General features: G+C 37.5%; 1 protein-coding gene across 1 annotated transcript; it reads right to left on the bottom strand.

The window, feature by feature from the left end:
- Window position 1: 1 nt before the first annotated feature.
- Window positions 2–11,394, bottom strand: LOC121905182 (up-regulator of cell proliferation-like). Its single transcript, XM_042423227.1, has 11 exons — window positions 11,311–11,394; window positions 10,713–10,802; window positions 8,969–9,037; window positions 8,756–8,839; window positions 8,202–8,291; window positions 7,695–7,802; window positions 7,134–7,431; window positions 6,988–7,033; window positions 5,285–5,554; window positions 4,927–5,193; window positions 2–3,511 (listed from the first exon to the last, which is right to left on the bottom strand). The coding sequence occupies exons 3-11, from the start codon at window positions 9,016–9,018 to the stop codon at window positions 1,044–1,046; spliced, it is 3,681 nt and encodes a 1,226-aa protein (XP_042279161.1). The 5' UTR covers window positions 9,019–9,037; window positions 10,713–10,802; window positions 11,311–11,394; the 3' UTR covers window positions 2–1,043.
- Window positions 11,395–24,144: the final 12,750 nt, after the last annotated feature.

Here is a 24,144-nt window from a genome sequence, read left to right as displayed (position 1 = left end):
TGGGTTTAGTTGTCCCAACCCAATACAATGGTGATAAATTGACTTTGTTTTGTTCTGCTCATAGCATTGAAGAATTACATTTTTATTTAAAAAAGTGAACAGCAAATCAGAGATTGATAGCTCAAAACACAGACAAATGAAAACAAATCCACCTACATGGCTATATACCACTAGAGGTAAGTGAGCAAATATGTTTTTACATAGTTTGATTGAACTGACCCTTTAAATATCTAGTTTACCAAATTACTTGGACTTGGATCTAAAGTCAGATGTAACATTAATATAAATGTGAGGACTTATTATAAGAATATCAATAATGCCACATCTAAAATCTTCAATCCAAATTTGGATTTAACTATTATGTTTGTGACTGTGATATTGTTGTAGTATAAATAGCAAAAGTGAGTGCTTTCTTAATAATAATTGAGATTATATTATATACATCTTTATTGTACAAACTACCACATGAATTCACAACATATCAATTATTTTAGCTTTTTCTTCAGGCGGCCTGTCAGATGTGCACTTTTGATATAATTCTACATAGGCAATTAAAATTTTTACAGATGCTGTAAGATTTAGATGTCAAATATCTTTTTGATACAGATTTGATAACACTAATAGGATGTTTTTTGGTGTCTACTACACATCTATACACTTCAAATGAATGTCCATACTTCTTTCCCTGTTCAGGTGGAAACTGACTGACAGACTGTCTCAAAGTATATTTTTTGCAAGCATATATACATGTTTAATGTTTTATTTGTACAGTGTTCAATGGGCCAGATGTTTAAAAAATTGCACTGTAAATAAAAGAAATGAAGTATAACAAAGTTTTTTACCGTCCAGTTCATTCATATGAAGTTGAAAAAACAGACACATTTCCCTTATTTCTATTTTCAAATGACCTGGATTTCATTTTACTGAATTATTTATTGATTTATATGAAACCAAAACTTGCTTCTGTTATGAAATTATTCTGCTTCCCCCTTTCTGTGTTCACATCACTCTCCTGCCTTTTTCCTCAGATGAATCTACATTTCTCATAGAGCTTTCCAGAAGCTTTCTAACCTCCCGACAAAATGTGTCAGATCACCTCTTTCTTGACACTTTTTGAGGTCCCCTATCAGCTGTTTTTTGAAAGCATGCACAGTCTCACTGTAGTCAACACTGAAAGGAGCCATTGGCAGTATCCCATCCCAAAGGGGAGGAACATACCAGCTGCAAAAGTCTGGATTGAACTCCATCACATCTGAGATCTTCATGATGTTGGCCTTCATCAAATTAGTGTCCCTCCGGATCATTTCATTGAGCTGTTCCACTAACTCCTTATCTCTCTTCTTCCTCTCTGCAGGAGGCATGTCAGACATGTTAATATGCACAAAATGACACAGTGGCTTCTTGTCCACATCCTTCAGCCTTGTGAAAGCGTGCTGCACAATCTCCAAGACCTCTTTCTCTCTGGAGTTGTCCATGCAAACACTGACAATAGTGGCGTCACTAAGCGCCACAGCGAGGCTTGCCACTTCCCTGTCACGCTCATGGCTATGATCATCTTGAGCCATCTGATGTGGTTTCAGTCCCTCGGTGTCGATGATCAGGATGCAGTCACACCCCAGTTCCTTCCTGACGTCTTTACTGACATTGATCAGCTGGATGAAAGCTCCTCTGGTGCAACCTCTGCTAGTGGAAAACCTGACCCCAAACATGGTGTTGAGCAGAGTTGATTTTCCTGAGTTTTCAGCTCCGATGACTGTAATGACCTTGAGTTTACTGTTGGAATTCATAATGTAGTGAAGTTCAGTTAGGACCTCCTTGATCCACTTCATCGGGATGTTTGCTGCATCTCCATCAACAAGCTCCACAGGGAAACCATCCAGCAGCATCTGAGCACACAGTGCAGGTAGTTGATCCATGGTTTTTCTTTGACGACTGTATTCTGGCAGGTAACTGGCACATTCATATAGCTGCCCACACTCTCGGAAAAAGTGTTCCAGGTGTAAAGAACAAGCAGACATTTGCTTGTCGATCTCTGCAATTTGTTCTTTTTCTTGGGGAAATTTCTGGCATTGCTCTTTGTAACGCTCCCGCAGAGCTGACAGCTGGTGCCGGAACAGATTGTCCAAATCTATTTCAAGCCATTTGAGGAAATAGTAACGTTGCACTTCTGAGGTGACCACCCCGTGAAAGAAGTCTGACATTGCAGCTGTCATCTCAAATCTTTGTTGTTTCCTTCTAAGGTCTTTTTCTTTTGTTTTCAGTGATTTGCGGTAGTCCTCAATGTTCTGATTGCCAACTTTTCGCAGTCTCCACCACTCATTTTCCAGCCACGAAAGAGCTTTCCAGATGTGTCCCTGGCTAGGCAGTTGTTTGTCTTTGAATTTGGGGATGTTAGCGATATGCGTGGTGATTTTATTTGCATTCTTCCTGGCACTCTGACATTCATCAGTATCCTCATCAACCAGGATCCCACTGCAGTGAGCTCTGTCGGCCAGATTTGCCAGCTGCACTTTGTCTGGACATTTTTCTAGAATCTTACAGATAGATTCCTGGATGGCTTTTATCAGCTCTGTGTCCGTCTTTTTCTTCTGAGTCAGATTAGTTGTCTTTAAGCTTGGTTTCAAAGTCATTATTTTGAGTGTAAAGTTTTTCCCCTTTTTGCTGCTAATCACAAAGACTTTTCCTTTCACATCTCTTCCTTTCAGACTGTTGAAGGAATCTGCTTCTGATTCATCACAGAAGATGTAAACAGCTGCAGATGTCTGACAGAGGAATGAGAACTGCTTGTCAAAAGCCCTGATGTCTCCCCTGAGGTTGGTGATGGCCACTGGCTCAGTGAATTTGTCTATGTTCCTGTTCCCGCTTGGGAGATACCAGCTGATTTCAACCAGCCCGTCTGAAATTCTCCTGGGGACATCACCAAATGCCATGTGACGATGAAAAAATCTGTCATGTTGCTGCTGATTGTCGCTAAGCAGTTCATTCAGTATCTGAGACTTGGATGAAACCATCTTCCCCAGCCTGACAAATGACACCAAAGGAATATCAGAGAGCACAAGTCTTTCTTCACACTTCAACTTTCTGAATGCCTCTTTGGAGGGTCTGAAGGTTTGGACAATTTCACGCATAGCCCACAGCATCATTGTGATTTCTCCTGTTTCATTGTTGGGCAGCAAGAGCGGTACAGCAAACTGGCAGAGTGACATTTTCAGAACTATGTTCTGGTGCAGAAAGCTATCTGAACAGAGAAACAGTGCTGTTATCAGGTCCAAGGGATTGATGGCATTGCTCTTATCTGAGTCCACATCATGGGACACACATTTGACACTTCTAGCATTTGCATTCAGCATCATAAGTTTTTTCAAAAAGGCCTCGGGAAGTGACTTTGCAGTTTCAAGATCGTTCTCTGATGTATCATTTTGATTCATCTCCAGGACCGTGCTTAGTGTGAGCTTGTTGTCATACTGATCTTCAAGTCCGATTTTTGAAAGCACCTCCATGAGACATGGATCTGTGAATCAACATGAAGAGACCACACAGTTTTAGACATGAAGATCAATTCATTCATCATACGGAGATTCTACTCAGCCTGCGATCACCAGCCTGTGATAACCCCTGATGATTAGGGGTTATCTTTGCTTGAGCTTGGAGAAAAACTTTTAAAGGGGGAGTATTGTGCACATTTCAAGGTCTATATCTGTATTCTGGGGTGCTATTGGAATATCTTTGCATGATTTACAGTTTTAAAAAACTCCTTATTTATCTTATACTGAACCTTTATACAGCTCTCAGTTCAGCCTCTGTCTGAAACAGGCTGTTTTAGATCCTGTGTCTTTAAGGACCCCCTCCCAATGAGCCCCCTCTGTTTTTATTGGACAGCTTCGGGAAGATGCCCCTCGGAAGACTTCCACCAGCTTCCACCAACAGACAGTAGCAGTAGGATTTCACTTCATTCTTTTCTCAAAATGGAAACTTCTCAGATATATCCATACATATCACTTCTTACATGAGTGAACAATCCGTGGAACAACCTTAGCAACAAAGGCTACAGAACGGACAATCTGAAGTCTGATGACAATCTAATGTCATCACGAGGAGGAAGTAGAGGAGTGTAAATGGCCCACTCCAACCCGTTCTCATTCCCAGGTCGTCAAATAACACCACTATGTCACGCCCCTCAGTGTTTGATACTGACACACAAGGCATCCTTTAGCGTCAGTATGAGACGCACCAGGCTTTCAACTAAGTCCAATGTAAACCCATCTGTGTCATTATTAGACACATTTTTTAATGTTCAGTGTCACGGCAGTTCGTGAAATTTAAATTGAAAGTATCTTTTTTGCCTGCACCAAACATTATAAATCACTGTTAAAAAATAATTATGTTTAATGACGTGACAACGGTGTTTTTAAGGTCTGGTTAGGTTTAGGCACAAAAACCACTTGGTTAGGGTTAGAGAAAGATCATGGTTTGGGTTAAAATGATTACTTGAAACGTGGTTGGAGGCAGGAAGCAAACAGTGGTCTCCTGCAGCAAGGTCTAACTTTTTGCCATCTATTTATCTAACCATCCACCCAACCCACCACCTGCGTTTAACAGCAGACTTAATGGAAGTTCAACACTAAATCACTTGCTTACCCCTTTGTTTTATCTCTACTCAGTTCGTTTATCATACACTTATCATAGTTACTTGAATAAATCCCACCCTTACTTATCATATAAAAGTTGCTTTTAATATAGCAAGTATTTTTTCATATAAAATATACAGTATTTGTATGTATATATATATATAGGGAAAGAGAGAGAGAGAGAGAAGGCTACCAGTTGTGTTTGTGCCAATATTTCCGTTTGGCTGTAACTACAGTAAATAGTATGGTTGATATGTTTGATTGATTTTTTTTTTAAGCAGGCAATGTAACTTCTCACCTGTTTGTATAGTTGTGGAGACTGGCTCACTGTACTGGTTGTTGAGCACTGTTGAGACAGAGATGGTGTACTCTGTGTCTGGCTCTAAGTCAGAGAACATCTTGTAGCAGTCTACGGAGTGTATTCCCTGCGACTCTTTCCCCGGACTTGTGACAGTTATAAGGAATCGATGTGGAATTTGCTCCATTTTGTCTCCCATGGTCCATTTCAAGGACACAGCCCTGGCCTCTGTATGCTCTTTTGTTAAGTGTCGAGGAGCTGGTACCGCTGCAAAAAAGCAGTCCTTTCAAATAAAAATGCTCTGTTCATTAAGTAAACTGTGAACACACTGCAGTGAGAGGAATATGAAATGTCTTACCTGTGAAAACAGATTCTTTGACCCATTCACTCAATTTGCCATCCTCGTCCTCTGTGGCCACTCTGAACAAATATTGTTGTCCTGGTTGAAGGTTGTTTATTTCAATTCTAAGAAAATCTTTGATGACTATATAATCTTCCTCCCTCTTAGAAGATCTCCACTCTACTCTGAAGCTCTTAGGTCCCTCTAGTCCTGCTGGGCATCCCCAGCTCAGCATCACAGAGTTTGGCTTTACTGACAGGAACTTGATCTTACCAGGAGGGGGCACCACTGGCAAACATAAGACATTACAAGAAATCATTTGGCCCACTTGTACAGTGATTTTAAATCCTACAACATGGCATGATCATATTGAAAAATGCTTTTTTTCATATCTGACTTTATTGCTTCTTAATCAATTCTCCATGGCAACAGTGCATGCTCTTCCCTTGTCGGGAATTTTAGAAACAATACTGTAAATCTTTTTCAATCAACCTGTTGAAAAAGGATTCAGTTCATTTCCTAGATTTAATCTTTTGTGCCCTTGTGTCTGTTTCGGTGTCATTAAAATTAAATCACTTTGAAAACATTTATTAACCGCACAAATACAGCATCACACATTTCTTTACCAGATTTTAAATCAGGAGAGGGCTATTTAGTTGTGAGAGGTTGAGCACATGTAGACACTGTATGTCTTAGGTGCTAAATATTAAGTTCTGCACATAACATTAATTTCTGCTCATAGAATGGATGTGTGAGAGGCACATTGTGTCTTAAGGCTTCCTGTTAAGAAAGCCTGTTTTGCCTTCTTACAATACTTATTAAAAGAAATAATAAATATTAAAGAAATAAATTCTCTGAACACAAAACAAACAAATGAAAACCAATAATAGTAAATGGACAAGCACAGATTGAATTTGTGGTTTCAGGGATACAGTATGCATTGATCAGAATTCTTATCTCAAAATACAGATTCTGATCAACTCAGATCAACTCACTTATCTGCTAATACTGACAACTGATCTGATACCAGTGTTCTCTTTTTCCCAAATGTAACATTTGGATACCTGTGTGGGGAACTCATCGCAGTCATTTCTGTGCTATGGTCAGGGATGATGTGACACTAAAATCTGAGTCAGTGGCTTTCTGTGACTGAATGAATGTAAATGAATGTAACTGATAGTGGAGCCACTGAACTTTATAATTACACTGATAAGGACACTTAATTTAATTTGGATCAGTTATATCATAAAAATCCATTCAATATGATAAATCCATAATACACTTACACATCTACATTTTAGTTACTGGGCTTGACCAAGTCTACCATTTATCACTGTGTAATAGATGTATAAATCACGCAGGTTTTCTGTTAGATAAACCTTCTTCCAACTCACTCACATTTGTAGAAATACATTTTCTGAACAAAATGATTTATTCTTTGTTTACAGAGAAGCAGCTTTCGGGGTTACAACTACCCAGCTGTATTTTAGTTACTGGGCTTGAACATGTGTCTTCTCTACTACAGCTGGTCATAAATGTGTCACATCAAAAACAGATTTGTTTCCTTATTGGTCTGCTTCACTATGGCACATTTATTTCAAAGATCCTTTAATAATGTCTGTTGTGCATCCTTTGTAACTTCAAATACATCAGTGTGCCTGTAATAATAATTATAATAATGATAAGGGACCACTTGTTGTGCCTCTGAAGTATTTACTCACCTGTATCAAGTAGTCCAGGGACCTGGGTTTCGTCAGCTCTAGACATCTGTAATAGAATTGTATGAAAAAAAATTCTGCACTTCACTACTACAAGATATTTTCCCAATATTTACAAATTTTCAGATTTCTTTGTGGGGGGTTCGCACCTGTCTTGCTGCATGTGGCATCTTCTGCAAGATGATGTCGTGTCCTCTGTGACTTCCCTGTGCACATGTGCTGCAGATCGGCATCAGATCAGTCCTGCAGAATACATCTAGAGGCTCTTGGTAGTGCTGACATCGTTTACCCTCGACTTCAGCACTCACATCTCTGAGTGTGTGTCTCTGCAGAGCACTCACTGTGTAGTGCTGCCGGACATCATACTCGCAGTAGGAAATGTTACAGGTCAGACAGATCTTCATAGCTGGAGCTTGGCAGCAAATGTCACAAATCACCTCTTCTTCTCTGTTTTCGGTCAGAAAAGTAAAGTGCAGCAGTTGGCAAATGTGTTTGTCTTTAAATTTATTGTTTTCTATGTATTTTGGATAGTTGTGGAAAATCATATCTGAAAGATAATCATGGTCTTTACTTGAGGGTGCACAAAGAATAGTAACAAATGTTTAAGTAATTAGTAAGTCATTTCTATTTTTGTGCCATGTCATGGCAATCATGTTCTTCATCACCTTTCTTAGCTCAATAACAATGTAGTAAATAAAAAAGTGGCTCACATGTCATCAGGCAGAACCATCTCCTCATCATATTGGGAATCCCTTGATCCAGAGTAGTTGGATGTGTCAGACGAGATGTGGGATTCTGCTGTCCCTGGATAGTCCCGACTGAGAACGAAAAGGACTTGATATCATTTACTCCAGCCAAGGCTAACTGTATTAAGAAGCAACAACAGGCTACTGTAATGTCACCTTATGGTAACTACAAGGATTGTGTTGTGTAATTTTCAAATTCAACATGTTTGTGTCTTAAATCCTTCCACTCTTTAAACCACTGTGACTCCAGACTGGATATTGGACTGTATAGCAGTAAAAGTATAGCAGGAAAAAATACATGTTGAAGATCACAATAGCTGTTGCAACTGGGAGTTGAGGATTAATCATCTTTCAGATCACTGAAGAGAAATGATCTAAAACTTAAATTCTGAAGCACAGATTGAGATTTCTTACAGTGTAGAACAAACAATTGGCCTGTTTTTAAAAACGTAACTGAGTCTTGCTTCTTACTGTTTGCCTTTGAAATCATACAGCTTATCCTGTGAAACGTCAGACATGTCTGACACATATCCAGAAGATGTATGAGGTTTATCCTTCATCCTGAAAAATTATACAAGTACAATGTACTGATTACAATTTACAAATATTTCATGCAACTAATGCAGCTTTGAATCCTTCCTTACTATAAGCCAAACAAATAAATAACTTGTGTCTCTTAATATTATCATTTAAGTCGCTTTTGCAGTCCCTGTGAGCTTTTCTGTATTACTCTACTTCAATGTCATAGTTTCTTTGAACTCTAGGAGGAGGACAGACAGCATGTGACAGATTTTGTCAAAGTGTGGCAACAAATTGTTTATATGAAAACACTACTGACAATGTCTGGTATCTCATTATCTCTCAGCACTTGGAAATGTCACCAAAGTTGCTTAAATGTATCAAAGAAAAAAAAAAATATTTAATTAATTAATCTACTGTGCTTTCTGTTACAGCACACGAATTCAACAGTAATGTGATCATGTTATGACATAAGTAAGTGCAATATTTGAAGATGTGATTTTTACCTGCTATGGATAACGTCATCAGGGCCTCTATGATCAGTTCTTAGTACTGGATACACAGCAGATGGAGGACATTGAGCTTTAAACCTGAAAATCATTACAGACATAACACAGTACATACTGTATGTATCAGCTTTTTCAGATGCTCCAGTTAATTAGACAGACAGATGTATAGTGTGGTATCAGACATATTTATATGCTGGAAACATACACTACCTGGGTGGGTCAATAGGACAAATCACATGTCCACCCCAAGGTTGGGGCATCCCATATGGGCTGCCTTTTCTGAAAGGAAGTCAATTGAAAAAAATGGAATCATCAGCTTCTATTCACTAAATCTCGATTCACTTTCCAAAAGTATTACAAGGTTTTCAGACCTTAGAGGCAAAAATGTAGCATGTAATATTTTTCATACATATATCTGAATACAAACTAGAAGAGGCTACAAACAGGCTTCTAACAAACCTTACATGTGTTCACTGCCAAAATGTTGCCATTGAAGTATTTGAAACAAAGGAAACGGTGAAAAGAGCTCAAAGTGCAGCTGAAGTAAAAACAGGAATACAAATACTGAAATAAGTTCAAGTAGTTACTGTAAAATGGACGTGCTGAAAGAAGTTGAAGTTTCACTTTAAGTGTAAGCACTGAAAACAGTTGGAGTATATTTTGTATGAACAGTGGAGGTTGCAGGAATTAGGTGAAGAAGCTTTGTTGTTGTTGTTCTTCAAACACAAAGACCTGAGACTTGAAAGAGTTTGAAGTGTCAGTCAAAGGTTTAAAAAAGGAGAAACATCATTTGAAGAATAAGAGATGAAAGCAGTTAAAATATCAGTTGAGGAGTAAAATATTAATGCAGTTGAAAGTCAGTGGGTCAAATTAAAACTGTAGGGATAAAAATGAAGCTACTACTAAACATACTGTATTAAAGTCCAATATTTTTCTTGCATTTTGTTTCTAGAATCAGGGTTTATATCGTTTGCAGAGTCTGTCTCATAATCAAAATATATCTGATCAATATATCTGATGTCTTCGATCTGAAAGAAATGAAAAGAATCAGTGAATTGTTTAAAAAGCGTTACTGCAAATAATTTCACTGCATATATATATAAATAAAAACAAAAGACATTCACATCTATGCTCTGGCAAAATGCTTCTACACTAGAGTTGTGTTAATATTCAGATTTGATAGATAGATTGATAGATCTTGATCCTGAAAATTATACAAGAACAATGTATTTTATTGCAAATCAGATATCAAATTAATATACACACACACACACACACATATATATATATATATATATATATAAGTGTGTGTGTGTGTGTGTGTGTGTGTGTGTGTGTATCCTGTGTGTTTGAGTATTTTAATATCAGAATCCCTCTCTTTCCTTTTCCTCTAAAGTTTTGAGCAATCTAATAAAATCTGAAGGATCTGATATTCTACATATTCATTTGCACTCAGAAATCCATCACATTACAGAAGCCAAACAGCAAGAAACAGCTAGCCTGTCTATTTAACAAAATTAAAGTTTTACAGGGATTTAAGTGTCGCATTATTTCTTGGTTGGGTGCAGTCAGAGACATCACTGTGCCCGAGCTTCAGAAAATGCTGGTAGGTGGATTTTGTACAAAGCCAGTCAAGCTGTGTCCACCTGTTTCCAGTCTTTGTGCTAAGCAAAGCTAATCACCTGCTAGCTCCAGCTACATGTGTATCATACAAATGATAGTGGTATTGATCTTCTCATCTAACTCTCAGCAAGAAAGCAAGTAAGCCTACTTCCCATTGAACTCTTGGTTAGTAAAACTATTGCATCACAACTTACATGTGAGCAAAAGTACATATGTTTAGGCTCAATTAACTTTGAAAGATAGTTTACAGATCACAAAGTCAACCTCAATATTAAAAACCTCATTATTGATTGGAAGTAAGGTTATAGTAGATACATTAATGTCATCTTACTGTTTATCTTTGAAAACAAGAGGGACTTCAATGGACTGCTCAGACCTCAAGCTCTCAAATCCACTGGTGGTTGACTCTGGTGGCTTCAATCTGGAAGGCAATTTATAATTTCAGGGGAAGTTTTCATAATAACACCTTATTTGACTTGAACATTTTCTTTCTTTCTGAAATGAACATGTAGTCAGTCATTTCAACAGTTAAACCCTCCTTCACTTAAATATGACCCCAATCCATTAAGAGATTATTACAGGTAGAAACCAGTCTCCCTAATCCAAAGACATAATGCCCATTTCACTGGGACTTTAAAGGTACCCTGTGGACTCTTCCTATTTGTACTGTAGCTAATAATAGAGTTGAATGAGGAGATCTATACCAGTGGTATCGATCTTCTCATCTAGCTCTCAAGCCTTCAAGAAAGCAAATAAGTGTATTTCTCAAAATACTGAAATCTCGCTTTAAACCAGTGGTAAATATTGCATCAAACCTTTTACTTTAACAAAAGTACATAACTTAAATAACTTGGAAAGATAGTTTACAGAGTGTTTAGACAGCTCATTTTGTAAGTAAGGTTACAGTATATAGATTAATGTCATCTTACTGTTTGCCTTTGAACTTAAGAGGGACATCATTGGACTGCTCAGACCTCAAGCTCTCAAATCCACTGGTGGTTGACTCTGGTGGCTTCAATCTGGAAGGCAATTTATAATTTCAGGGGAAGTTTTCATAATAACACCTTATTTGACTTGAACATTTTCTTTCTTTCTGAAATGAACATGTAGTCAGTCATTTCAACAGTTAAACCCTCCTTCACTTAAATATGACCCCAATCCATTAAGAGATTATTACAGGTAGAAACCAGTCTCCCTAATCCAAAGACATAATGCCCATTTCACTGGGACTTTAAAGGTACCCTGTGGACTCTTCCTATTTGTACTGTAGCTAATAATAGAGTTGAATGAGGAGATCTATACCAGTGGTATCGATCTTCTCATCTAGCTCTCAAGCCCTCAAGAAAGCAAATAAGCGTATTTCTCAAAATACTGAAATCTCGCTTTAAACCAGTGGTAAATATTGCATCAAACCTTTTACTTTAACAAAAGTACATAACTTAAATAACTTGGAAAGATAGTTTACAGAGTGTTTAGACAGCTCATTTTGTAAGTAAGGTTACAGTATATAGATTAATGTCATCTTACTGTTTGCCTTTGAACTTAAGAGGGACATCATTGGACTGCTCAGACCTCAAGCTCTCAAATCCACTGGTGGTTGACTCTGGTGGCTTCAATCTGGAAGGCAATTTATAATTTCAGGGGAAGTTTTCATAATAACACCTTATTTGACTTGAACATTTTCTTTCTTTCTGAAATGAACATGTAGTCAGTCATTTCAACAGTTAAACCCTCCTTCACTTAAATATGACCCCAATCCATTAAGAGATTATTACAGGTAGAAACCAGTCTCCCTAATCCAAAGACATAATGCCCATTTCACTGGGACTTTAAAGGTACCCTGTGGACTCTTCCTATTTGTACTGTAGCTAATAATAGAGTTGAATGAGGAGATCTATGCCAGTGGTATCGATCTTCTCATCTAGCTCTCAAGCCCTCAAGAAAGCAAATAAGTGTATTTCTCAAAATACTGAAATCTCGCTTTAAACCAGTGGTAAATATTGCATCAAACCTTTTACTTTAACAAAAGTACATAACTTAAATAACTTGGAAAGATAGTTTACAGAGTGTTTAGACAGCTCATTTTGTAAGTAAGGTTACAGTATATAGATTAATGTCATCTTACTGTTTGCCTTTGAACTTAAGAGGGACATCATTGGACTGCTCAGACCTCAAGCTCTCAAATCCACTGGTGGTTGACTCTGGTGGCTTCAATCTGGAAGGCAATTTATAATTTCAGGGGAAGTTTTCATAATAACACCTTATTTGACTTGAACATTTTCTTTCTTTCTGAAATGAACATGTAGTCAGTCATTTCAACAGTTAAACCCTCCTTCACTTAAATATGACCCCAATCCATTAAGAGATTATTACAGGTAGAAACCAGTCTCCCTAATCCAAAGACATAATGCCCATTTCACTGGGACTTTAAAGGTACCCTGTGGACTCTTCCTATTTGTACTGTAGCTAATAATAGAGTTGAATGAGGAGATCTATGCCAGTGGTATCGATCTTCTCATCTAGCTCTCAAGCCCTCAAGAAAGCAAATAAGTGTATTTCTCAAAATACTGAAATCTCGCTTTAAACCAGTGGTAAATATTGCATCAAACCTTTTACTTTAACAAAAGTACATAACTTAAATAACTTGGAAAGATAGTTTACAGAGTGTTTAGACAGCTCATTTTGTAAGTAAGGTTACAGTATATAGATTAATGTCATCTTACTGTTTGCCTTTGAACTTAAGAGGGACATCAATGGACTGCTCAGACCTCAAGCTCTCAAATCCACTGGTGGTTGACTCTGGTGGCTTCAATCTGGAAGGCAATTTATAATTTCAGGGGAAGTTTTCATAATAACACCTTATTTGACTTGAACATTTTCTTTCTTTCTGAAATGAACATGTAGTCAGTCATTTCAACAGTTAAACCCTCCTTCACTTAAATATGACCCCAATCCATTAAGAGATTATTACAGGTAGAAACCAGTCTCCCTAATCCAAAGACATAATGCCCATTTCACTGGGACTTTAAAGGTACCCTGTGGACTCTTCCTATTTGTACTGTAGCTAATAATAGAGTTGAATGAGGAGATCTATACCAGTGGTATCGATCTTCTCATCTAGCTCTCAAGCCCTCAAGAAAGCAAATAAGTGTATTTCTCAAAATACTGAAATCTCGCTTTAAACCAGTGGTAAATATTGCATCAAACCTTTTACTTTAACAAAAGTACATAACTTAAATAACTTGGAAAGATAGTTTACAGAGTGTTTAGACAGTTCATTTTGTAAGTAAGGTTACAGTATATAGATTAATGTCATCTTACTGTTTGCCTTTGAAAACAAGAGGGACTTCAATGGACTGCTCAGACCTCAAGCTCTCAAATCCACTGGTGGTTGACTCTGGTGGCTTCAATCTGGAAGGCAATTTATAATTTCAGGGGAAGTTTTCATAATAACACCTTATTTGACTTGAACATTTTCTTTCTTTCTGAAATGAACATGTAGTCAGTCATTTCAACAGTTAAACCCTCCTTCACTTAAATATGACCCCAATCCATTAAGAGATTATTACAGGTAGAAACCAGTCTCCCTAATCCAAAGACATAATGCCCATTTCACTGGGACTTTAAAGGTACCCTGTGGACTCTTCCTATTTGTACTGTAGCTAATAATAGAGTTGAATGAGGAGATCTATACCAGTGGTATCGATCTTCTCATCTAGCTCTCAAGCCCTCAAGAAAGCAAATAAGTGTATTTCTCAAAATACTGAAATCTCGCTTTAAACCAGTGGTAAATATTGCATCAAACCTTTTACTTTAACAAAAGTACATAACTTAAATAACTTGGAAAGATAGTTTACAGAGTGTTTAGACAGTTCATTTTGTAAGTAAGGTTACAGTATATAGATTAATGTCATCTTACTGTTTGCCTTTGAAAACAAGAGGGACTTCAATGGACTGCTCAGACCTCAAACTCTCAAATCCACTGGTGGTTGACTGTGGTGGCTTCAATCTGGAAGGCAACTTGCAATTTCAGGAAATGTTTTCATAATAACACTTTCTATTTGACATGAACATTTACTTACATAATTTAAACATTTAAACCTTCCTTTTGGCACTTACATACAATTTTGCCCCTATCCACTAGCAGATTAAAGGTAGAAATCCGCCTTTTTAATCCAAAGCTACCCTTACGTCCATTTCACTGGGACTTTAAAGGTGCCCTGTGGAGTTTTTCCACTTGTATGGTAGCTAATAATAGAGTTAAATAAGAAGATTGATATCATTCTCATGTCTGCACAGTATATGGAGCCACAGCCAGGAGACATTGGTATCAATCTTCTCATCTAGCTCTTGCCAAGAAAGCAAATAACCATATTTCCCCAAATACTGAACTATTGCTTTAAACCAGTGGTTAGTAAAAGTATTGCATCAAAAGTTATCCTTGAGCAAAAGTACATAAGTTTAGGCTTAAGTAACTTTAAAAGACAGTTTACAGATCACAGTGTGCTTAGAGAGCTAATCTCCATATTCAATATCTTATTATGAATTTGTGAGCGGTAAGGTCATAGTATGTAGATTAAGATCATCTTACTGTTTGCTTTTGAAAACAAGAGGGACTTCAATGGACTGCTCAGACCTCACACTCACAGGTCCACTGGTCGTTGACTGCGGTGGCTTCGGTCTGTAAGGCAATTCGTAATTTCAAGGAATGTTTTCATAATAACACTTTCTATTTGACATGAACATTTATTTACATAATTTGAACATTTGAACCCTCCTTTTGGCACATAAATACAACTTGATCCCTGTCCACTAGCAAATTTATTGCAGGTAGAAATCATATATCTGGAGCCACACCAATATATACCTCAATATCTCCTTTTGGTTAATAGTGATGCTCAGCAAAAAAAACATTTAATTGTAACTAATACATTTTAAAATACACTACTCCAATTGATTTCTTTGTGTTATGGGAATTTTTACTCTTTTTTTATTGTTTTAAGATTATATGTACTGTCTTATATTAGGCCTATGCTGTCTTATGGCAGAGTGCAGAGAGTGAGACGTTGTGTCTTCTTCCTCTTGTGTGAGCATGATGAACTGCCAGTTCTCAGTGATCTTAACAAAGGCAAAGTTGTGATTCAGCCTTCAGCTTTAAAACTCAGCAGATGCAGGTGCAGATAGAGTTATGAATAGACAAAGGGCGTCTGTGTATTAATTCACAAAACAACTGATAAGGGTGACGGATGCGGGATGTGAGATGTGTTATGATGCATGTAACTTCATGTACAAATAATCATTGTACTCATGATACTCATTCAGGCATCTCTCTCAGCCTGACAAACTGAAAGATTTGCATTTGCAAATGTGAACTCCGTTTATTGCAATAAAACTCTGAAAAAACCGATGCTCTCTGTGAATTTATCTATTGTTAAAAGCAATAATTCCCACAACACAACGCAAGTGTTGTTTGATTGTTTTATTAGATATCATTTGAAATTCCCCGATCTTACCTTTTGCCCTTGTCCTTTGAGCCAGCAGACATTCCAGACAATTCTTTTTCATGAAATGCGCACACAAGATTTTTCACATTCACCCTGAAAAGTATTAAAACAGTCAAATTCTTCTGCTGATCTGGAAATGGATCTATTGTGTGATAAAACCATATTCATCAGAGCTGCCATTGAATATATCTTATAAATACACTTCAGTCAGAGTGAGTGCATGATTGTCTGTACAGAGTAGAGTTGAAGTGTAAATCTCAGTTGACTTTAAGGTGATCTAAATAATATCTGCACAACCAGTTGAAAAAATAAATGAAAGTATATGAATTAAGAATAGTATTGATATGAATTGAGATGCTTAAAGCTCAAAAGTGACATTATGGATTCTTACCTTGCATTGTCCTCCTCCATAGAATCCATCACCCTTTTGATTAAGGAATCAGTCACATGTTACATCTTTATCCACCTTTGCACCATACAGCCAATGAACCATTAGAGATAAGTATCAACCTGCAGATGTGTTCACAAGCCAGTTATCAAGTATCGAAACCTAAAATTGGCTTCAGTATGGTGAAATGTCAGCACTCGAAATTGAAGATTGGTCAATTATTGCCAGACATCAGTGCAATTTAAGTATGAAAATTGGGTCAGTAATTAATTATTAAATAATGTTATTGAATCACGACTTTGCTGGGAAATGAGCCACCACCTCAAGATTCATAACAACGAACAATGACTGACTGAAAATGACTGAATATTTTTCCCAGGTTAACACAGTGTAGCGGTAGGCTTTGTATGGCAGCTCCACACTCTGAAGGCTGAGATGAACACAGAATGAAACACATGTACAACAGCAGACTGAACATTCCTGTTGTAAACTGGCCTGTGCCACTATACCGGTATAAAAGTACAGAATGTGCTGGGCTTGAAGGGTGTATGATTCATTTTAAGCCTGGCTAGTTTATGGCATGGGGACTGGTACAAAGCTACTGTATTTGAACAGATAGCTGGGAGACACAGAGGTGGAAGAAGTATTAAATTGTTTTTACTTAAGTAAAGTAGCACACTGTAAAAATACTCAACTAAAAGACAAAGTCTTGCATTCAGAATTTTACTGAAGTAAAAGTACATAGGTATAATCAGCAGAATATCAACGTTATATGAAAATGTTTTATGAAAATATCTGCAAATAAAAAGACAGCATATTTCATCTGCTCATGGCAACTTAAACATGATTGAAAATTTACAGTTTTGTTTAGACAACTCAAAGTACTCAGTGAAGGTCAGGGAAAGATTGTTGTCTTGGTTAAATATGGAAAAAGTCAACAGTGACAATTAAACCACAATCTTTCCCTAACTGTGACCAAAGTGTTTCTGTAGCCTAAACCTATCCACAGAGATGCAGGACAAGAAACCTGGTCTCTGGTGTCAATGTCCTGCACATTGTACAACCACCATCCACACTAACCACCTCCTGACTCCTAGGGAAGAACAAAGGACTGTTCGGACAGGAAAAAAGTTGTCAGTGATTTTAATCTATGCAACAATTATGCTCCTTCCAACATAATTCTTTGGCAGTATTTAACAGTATAAACATAATTTTTAGGAGACATGGGTGGGCAGATTCAATAAAGCATGGTTACAAACTTAAAAAATAAACCCACTCACTGTTTTAACCACACCCTCAACCTCAGTCTGACATATGGCATCGAAATTGAACATTTAATAGTTTCTCCAAGAATCCTATTTTATCACACCATTACTTAATAACTTTTGAATTCCTATTACTGGATTACACACCATTAGACAAAAATGTCTTCACTAATGTCTATCCTGATTCAATCTGAAATTTAAGGAGGCGATTCCATCAGCATTGAATTCAATGCCATGTCTCAATACAACAGAGGACTCTTACATTAACTTTAGTCCCTCCTGCATTGATCATCTTGTTGATAATGCCGCAAGCTCACTGCAAATGACACTCGACTCCATCGCCCCTTTAAAAAAGAAGACATTAAAACATAAGAGGTTACCTCCATGGTATAACTCCCAAACCCACAAATTAAAACAAACATTGTGAAAATTTGAAAGCAAATGACATTCCTCCAAACTGGAATAATCTCGCTTAGTGTGGCAAGATAGTCTTAAAATATATAGGAAGGCCCTCTGTAATGCCAGAGCCGCCCATTACCCATTATTAATAGAGGAGAATAAAAACAGCCCTAGGTTCCTTTTCAGTACTTTGGCCAGGCTGAAAAAGAGTCATAAATCTACTGATCCATGTATTCCTATAGCTCTCAGTATTAACAATTTCATGAGCTTCTTTAATGATAAAATTCTAACTATGAGAGACAAAATTCATCACCTCCTGCCCTCAACAGGCACCGATTTATCCCCAAACACAGGATCCTTAGAAGCAGCTGTAAAACCTGACATATATTTAGACAGTTTCTCTCCAAAATTGACCTTCCCTAACTAACTTCAATGATTTCTTCATCTAAACCATCAACCTGTCTCTTAGCCCCATCCCAACTAGGCTGCTTAAGGAAGTTTTACCCTTAGTTAGCACTTCTTTACTAGATATGATCAACCTGTCTTTATTAATAAGCTATGTGCCACAGTCCTTTAAAGTGGCTGTAATTAAACCTCTTCTTTAAAAGCCTATTCTTGATCTTGGCATTTTATTGTTTAACTATTTCATTTTTAACTGGATGATGCTTGAGAGAGCAGTTGCCAATCAGTTGTGTCACTTTCTACATAACAATAGTTTATTTGAGGATTTTCAGTCAGGATTTAGAGCACATCATAGCACAGAGACAGCACTGATGAAAGTTACAAATTACTTCCTAATTGCATCGGACAAATTACTTCTCTCTGTACTTGTCTTGTTAGATCTTAGTGCTTCATTTGACACCATTGACCATCATATCCTATTTACAGAAACTGGAACATTTAATTGGCATTAAAGGAACTTCATTAAGCTGGTTTGAGTCCCATTTATCAGATCAATTTCAGTTTGTACATGTTAACGATGAATCCTCCATACAAAAAAGTTAGACATGGAGTTCCACAAGGTTCTGTGCTTGGACCAATACTATTCACCTTATATAAGCTTCCTTTAGGTAATATTATTAGGAAACACTCAATAAATGTTCATTGTTATGCAGACGATACTCAATTACATTTATTAAGGAAGCCAGATGAAACCAATCAGTTACTACTAAACTCAGACAAAACTGAAGTTATCGTGCTTGGCCCTAAACACCTTACAAACACATTATCTAATGATATAGCTAATCTAGATGGCATTACCCTGGCCTCAAGCACCACCGTAAGGCACCTGGGAGTTATCTTTGATTAGAATATGTCCTTTAAGTCCCACATAAAACAAATTTCAAGGACTGCCTTTTTTCACCTATATAACATTGCAAAAAATAGGCACATCCTGTCTCAAAGAGATGCAGAAAAACTAGTCCATGCATTTGTTACTTCTAAGCTGGATTATTTCAGTTCCTTATAATCAGGCTCCCCTAACGACTTTCCAGAGACTCTCCAGCTGGTCCACAACGCAGCTGCATGTGCACTGACAAAAACTAGAAAAAGAGATCATATTTCTCTCATTTCAGCTCCTCTGCACTGGCTCCCTGTGAAATCTAGAATAGAATTTAAAATCCTTCTCCTCACCTACAAAGTCCTTAATGGTCAGGCACCATCAAAGAGCTCATAATAACCTATTACCCCACTAGAACTCTGTGCTCCCAGAATGCAGGCTTAACGGGGAGCTTTTCCTTGCCGCTGTCGCCAAGTGCTTGCTCATGGGGGAATGTTGGGTCTCTGTAAATTAAAGAATACAATCTAGATCTGCTCTATGTGAAAAGAACCCTGAGATAACTGGATTTGTGCAGTATAAATAAAACTGAATTAAAAAATTGAATTGAATTACTAGTGGTTCCTACAGTCTCTTAAAGTAGAATGGGAGGGCAGAGCCTTCAACTATCAGGCTCCTCTCCTGTGGAACCATCCTCCAGTTTGGGTCCAAGAGGCAAACACCCTCTCTACATTTAAGAGTAGGCTCAAAATTTTTCCTTTTTGATAAAGCTTATAGTTAGGGCCTGCCAGGCTCGCCTTGGACCAGCCCCTAGTTATGCTGCTATAGGCCTAGACTGCCACAGGACTTTCTATAATGCACTGAGCTCGTCTCTCCTCCTCCCCCTCTCCATCTGTATGGATTCATGTACCATTAATGCATGTTACTAACTTGGCATCTTCCCCTTGTCTTGCAGGTGACCTTTGGTTGTGGGCCGCCTTCTGCCCCCTTGTTCCAGCTTGACACCCACTATTATTATTAAATATATTTCAATTATTATTATTGTTGTTATTGTTATTATTGTTGTTGCTTTGCTCCTCTGTATGTCTCTCTCCCCTATCTCTTTCTCTCTAAACCCCACCAGTTAAGACAGATGGCCTAGAGCCCGCTTCTGTTTGAGGTTTCTTCCCCTTTAAAGGGGAGTTTTTCCTTGCTGCTGTTGCCAATTTCTTTCTCATGGTGTAATGCCTAGTACGGTCTAGACTTGCTCTATGTGAAAGGTCCCCTGAGATAACTTGTGATTTGGCGCTATATAAATAAAATTGACTTGACACTTTGTGTCCAAACTTTTGACTGGTACTGTATATGAAGACAGAAAGACAATATCATCTGTATTGTAAATGTTTACAGTAATGGCTTATAGAGAATTGGATATTTCAGAAAATCTAATATCTACAGTGAAATAGAAATTGTTTAAATATCATACCTGAGAGAGTGTCTCCTGGAACTCATGTAGTTGAACATGTTGGTGGCGGGAGATCGGAGAAAGCAAAGGAAGGGTTTCGGCTGCATAATATCACTTATAATCTTAACTGCAAAGTTACTGACCTCCCCCTCATATGTATAATATGTAACTAGTGTGTGTGTGTGTGTGTGTGTGTGTTCAAGTTCAGGTTCAGGTTAAAGTTCAAGTTCCATAAATGATAGTATGTCACACAGATATGGGAACTGTAAAAAGTCTCTTTATGATGTGTTATAAAACCTTCTTGTGGCATAACTTGTGGCTAACTGAATAATATCACATGAACATCTGCTGTAGAACAAAAATACATGAATTTTGATTCTATCTCAAAATCATTACATTCATAAACCATCCACACATATTTCATTTGTAGGTTTGTCCACTCACAAATGGTGTTTTTCTTAGACTGACTACAAAGACAGTTTTTCTGTGTTTGCTTATAGTACTTTAAGGACTAAAGGACCAAAGGGGACATATTATGCACATTTGCTTAGTTTTTTTTTCAATTAATTTCAATTTATTTATATAGCACCAAATCACAAGAGAAGTTATCTCAGGGTACCTTTCACATAGAGCAAGTCTAGACCGTACTCTTTAATTTACAGAGAACCAAATTCTCCCATGGGCAAGCACTCGGCGACAGCAGCAAGAAAAAAATCCCCTTCATGGGAAGAAACCTCGAGCAGAACCCGGCTCTAGGTGGGCGGCAATATGCCTCGACCGATTGGGTTGAGAGAGAAAGAGGGAGGGGGACAGGTGACAGAGAGACACATAGAAGCACAGCAACAACAGTAATAACAATAACAAATATAATAATAATAAAAATATGACTAATAATAATATTATTAGGTGTGGGCATCAAGCAGGACCACAGCATAAAAACTCCAGGGAAGAAGCAAAGTTAGTAACATGCATTAATGGTACATAAATGTGTACAGATGGAGAAGGGGAGGAGGAAAGAGGAGCTCAGTACATCATTGGCAGTCCCCCGACAGTCTAGGCCTATGGCAGCATAACTAGGGGCTGGTCCAAGGCAAACCTGGTCAGCCCTAACTATAACCTTTATTAAAAAGGAAAGTTTCTTGAAAGTTTAGTCAAGTCAAATGTATTCATAGCACATTTTAAATACAACTAAATAATTAAAACTAAAGATAAATAGGAAGTAACATACAAAATTAATGTAATTTCATCATTGTATTAAAAATTAAGGGGACTCAAAGGTAACTGTATAAACAGTCTAGGAGGTTATCTGACAGTCACTAACAATACTGAATGTCAGGCTGCCTGCCTACTAATCAGTACGCTGATGTGGTATACAGCACACACATAGAGTCAAGGTCCAATTAGACAGTTCTGACCATAAAAGTTGACAATGGCAAAAATGGAAGTTTTACTCTAAAACACTGTTATAACCTCCTCTTATCATTTTTTCCCACTTTACAACAGCCTCACTGGTGTTTTCTCTCAGCATACTAATCAGGCCAGAGTGCCTATTTCTTGACATACTAAACATACATAGACACGTGCAGATACAGCAAGATGAATGCAATAAAGTTATCATAACATAATACACAAAATAATTAATCATACAAAAAAATAATGAAGAGCCTCCATCTGATATTTAGGTCAAAATGAAGTCTAATTCACCTGTTTATATGACGTCCACATGTTTTAAATGTACAAGTGGGTGCAAATACCCTTTTCCCTTTCGATTACAAGGGCATATTACACTAGGGTATAACACACTGTAGCACTTTAACACAGGCGGTTAAATGCACAACACAAATGGATCCTTATATTTCCAAGTAAATGAGACATGTTTCTCACTTGATGTTAGTAAACTGGGATCATATACTGTAGGATCTCAGTAATGCAAGCAATATGTGTTTGTGAGTTAAAGTATATTAAAGTATGTGACGCTGAGACTTTTTACCTTTCTGAAGAGTGGTGTACAGTACACATGGAGTTGCTCCCACACAGCAGTGCAGCAAAACTGAGAACTCACCACCTACCTGTTTGAGTGGGTGGGGTAGTGGATTATCTAGATAGACAGAAAGATGAATACAGAGACACATAGAGAGAAGGAAGTGTGTATGTTTGTGGGATGAAGATTACATGTTCCCAATCCAGCTGTGGATGTTCGTCAGTTGTCTGTTTGACTGTATCCATATGTGTACTGTACTTAGGCCAAGTACTAGCAAAGCCAATAAGTGAAAAATCTTTTGAATGATGACACAAGCATCAAATCTGGTATAGGTTATCTCCAGAGATCACTTTTTGAAAAAGTAAAATGCCACCAAAATTCTTTAACCCCTTAACATCCACCCTTTTTATAGAATTTTTGCCTATTTGGCACACCCAAATGGAAAGCTTATAACAGAAGAACTGTAAGGCCATGATGCATGTATTAGGCTTCATTTGACATGTGACATCTTCTAGTTTCTGGAAATGTGTTTGTTTAGCATGTGGCTAAAACACAAACAAAACTACATCAGTTCAAATAAGGCTCAAAAAAGTGTTTTTGGTCTGTGTCTATTATGAGTCATATTTTACTAACAATAATTAAGACAGGTTTTATGCCAGTACTATACAGAACACCATATACTTTCTACATTTTGTCAACCTGTATAAAATTCCAGACCTCCAAGCCTAACCTTATGGGAGCAAGGGAGTTTTTAGTTTGTGGTGTCACTGGTGTCCCCGAACCTCTCCAATCATCTCCAACTGGCCAAATTGTGCCAATTACTTTTACTCATTACTGCGTGATGCTACCGCTTACAACTGGCTTAAACGGGTTGCCGACGACCCGGTGGAGTTTAAGACGTTAAATCTCTTAGTCTTAGTCTTTTTTTCCAAATGCTGCCCATTATGTTTTATACTCATTTTTTAACCAACTGACCTTGACAAAATATGTATTGAGCGTGGGATGAATCAGCACTGACCTAAAAGCCAGCTGATAGTAATCAGCCGACACCCACAACTATGACCTGATGCTACACTGTAAGTGTATATGTTGGACATCACAGCACTTGAGCACTGATGCGGCTGTGAACAGTTACTATATGCCTCTATCTAATATAAGTTTACAATGTCAATATGGAAAGTGGTAAAATGTGCGATATAATATGAAGTTTGCACATTCTTTTTCTCTAAAATAAAGGTTTATGATAATCATGCTTTTTTTCCAGGGTAATTTGACTGTATTTCTACAAGTCTGTTTCATTAAATTGACACTGACATGCAGGTTATAAATGGAATAATTTCCCTGTCTAACACTAGCATCTGCTGTGTGCCTCTCAGTCCCAGAGAAATTGGCAGAAATAGAGTCACAGAGCAGACGGGCTTCAAGTTTTGTGGAGCAAAGTGAAGGAATTATATAGTTAAGTTTGTCAGATAAAATAGTTGATTTAATCAACTGTATGAAAAATCA

Source organism: Thunnus maccoyii, chromosome 2 (assembly GCF_910596095.1).
Source record: "Thunnus maccoyii chromosome 2, fThuMac1.1, whole genome shotgun sequence".
Taxonomy (NCBI): Eukaryota; Metazoa; Chordata; class Actinopteri; order Scombriformes; family Scombridae; genus Thunnus; species Thunnus maccoyii.
The sequence above is the reverse complement of the archived record's forward strand: the minus strand, read 5'-3'. Positions and strand labels throughout refer to the sequence as shown.

What these genes read in the sequence shown, in the direction of transcription:
- LOC121905182 (XM_042423227.1), bottom strand. Translation starts at nt 9,018, where the DNA reads ATGCCCCAACCTTGGGGTGGACATGTGATTTGTCCTATTGACCCACCC. An exon ending in CAAAGAATCTGTTTTCACAG is followed by an intron (nt 5,194 to 5,284) that starts GTAAGACATTTC and finishes GCTTTTTTGCAG; the next exon opens with CGGTACCAGCTCCTCGACAC. An exon ending in CTCCACAACTATACAAACAG is followed by an intron (nt 3,512 to 4,926) that starts GTGAGAAGTTAC and finishes GTTGATTCACAG; the next exon opens with ATCCATGTCTCATGGAGGTG.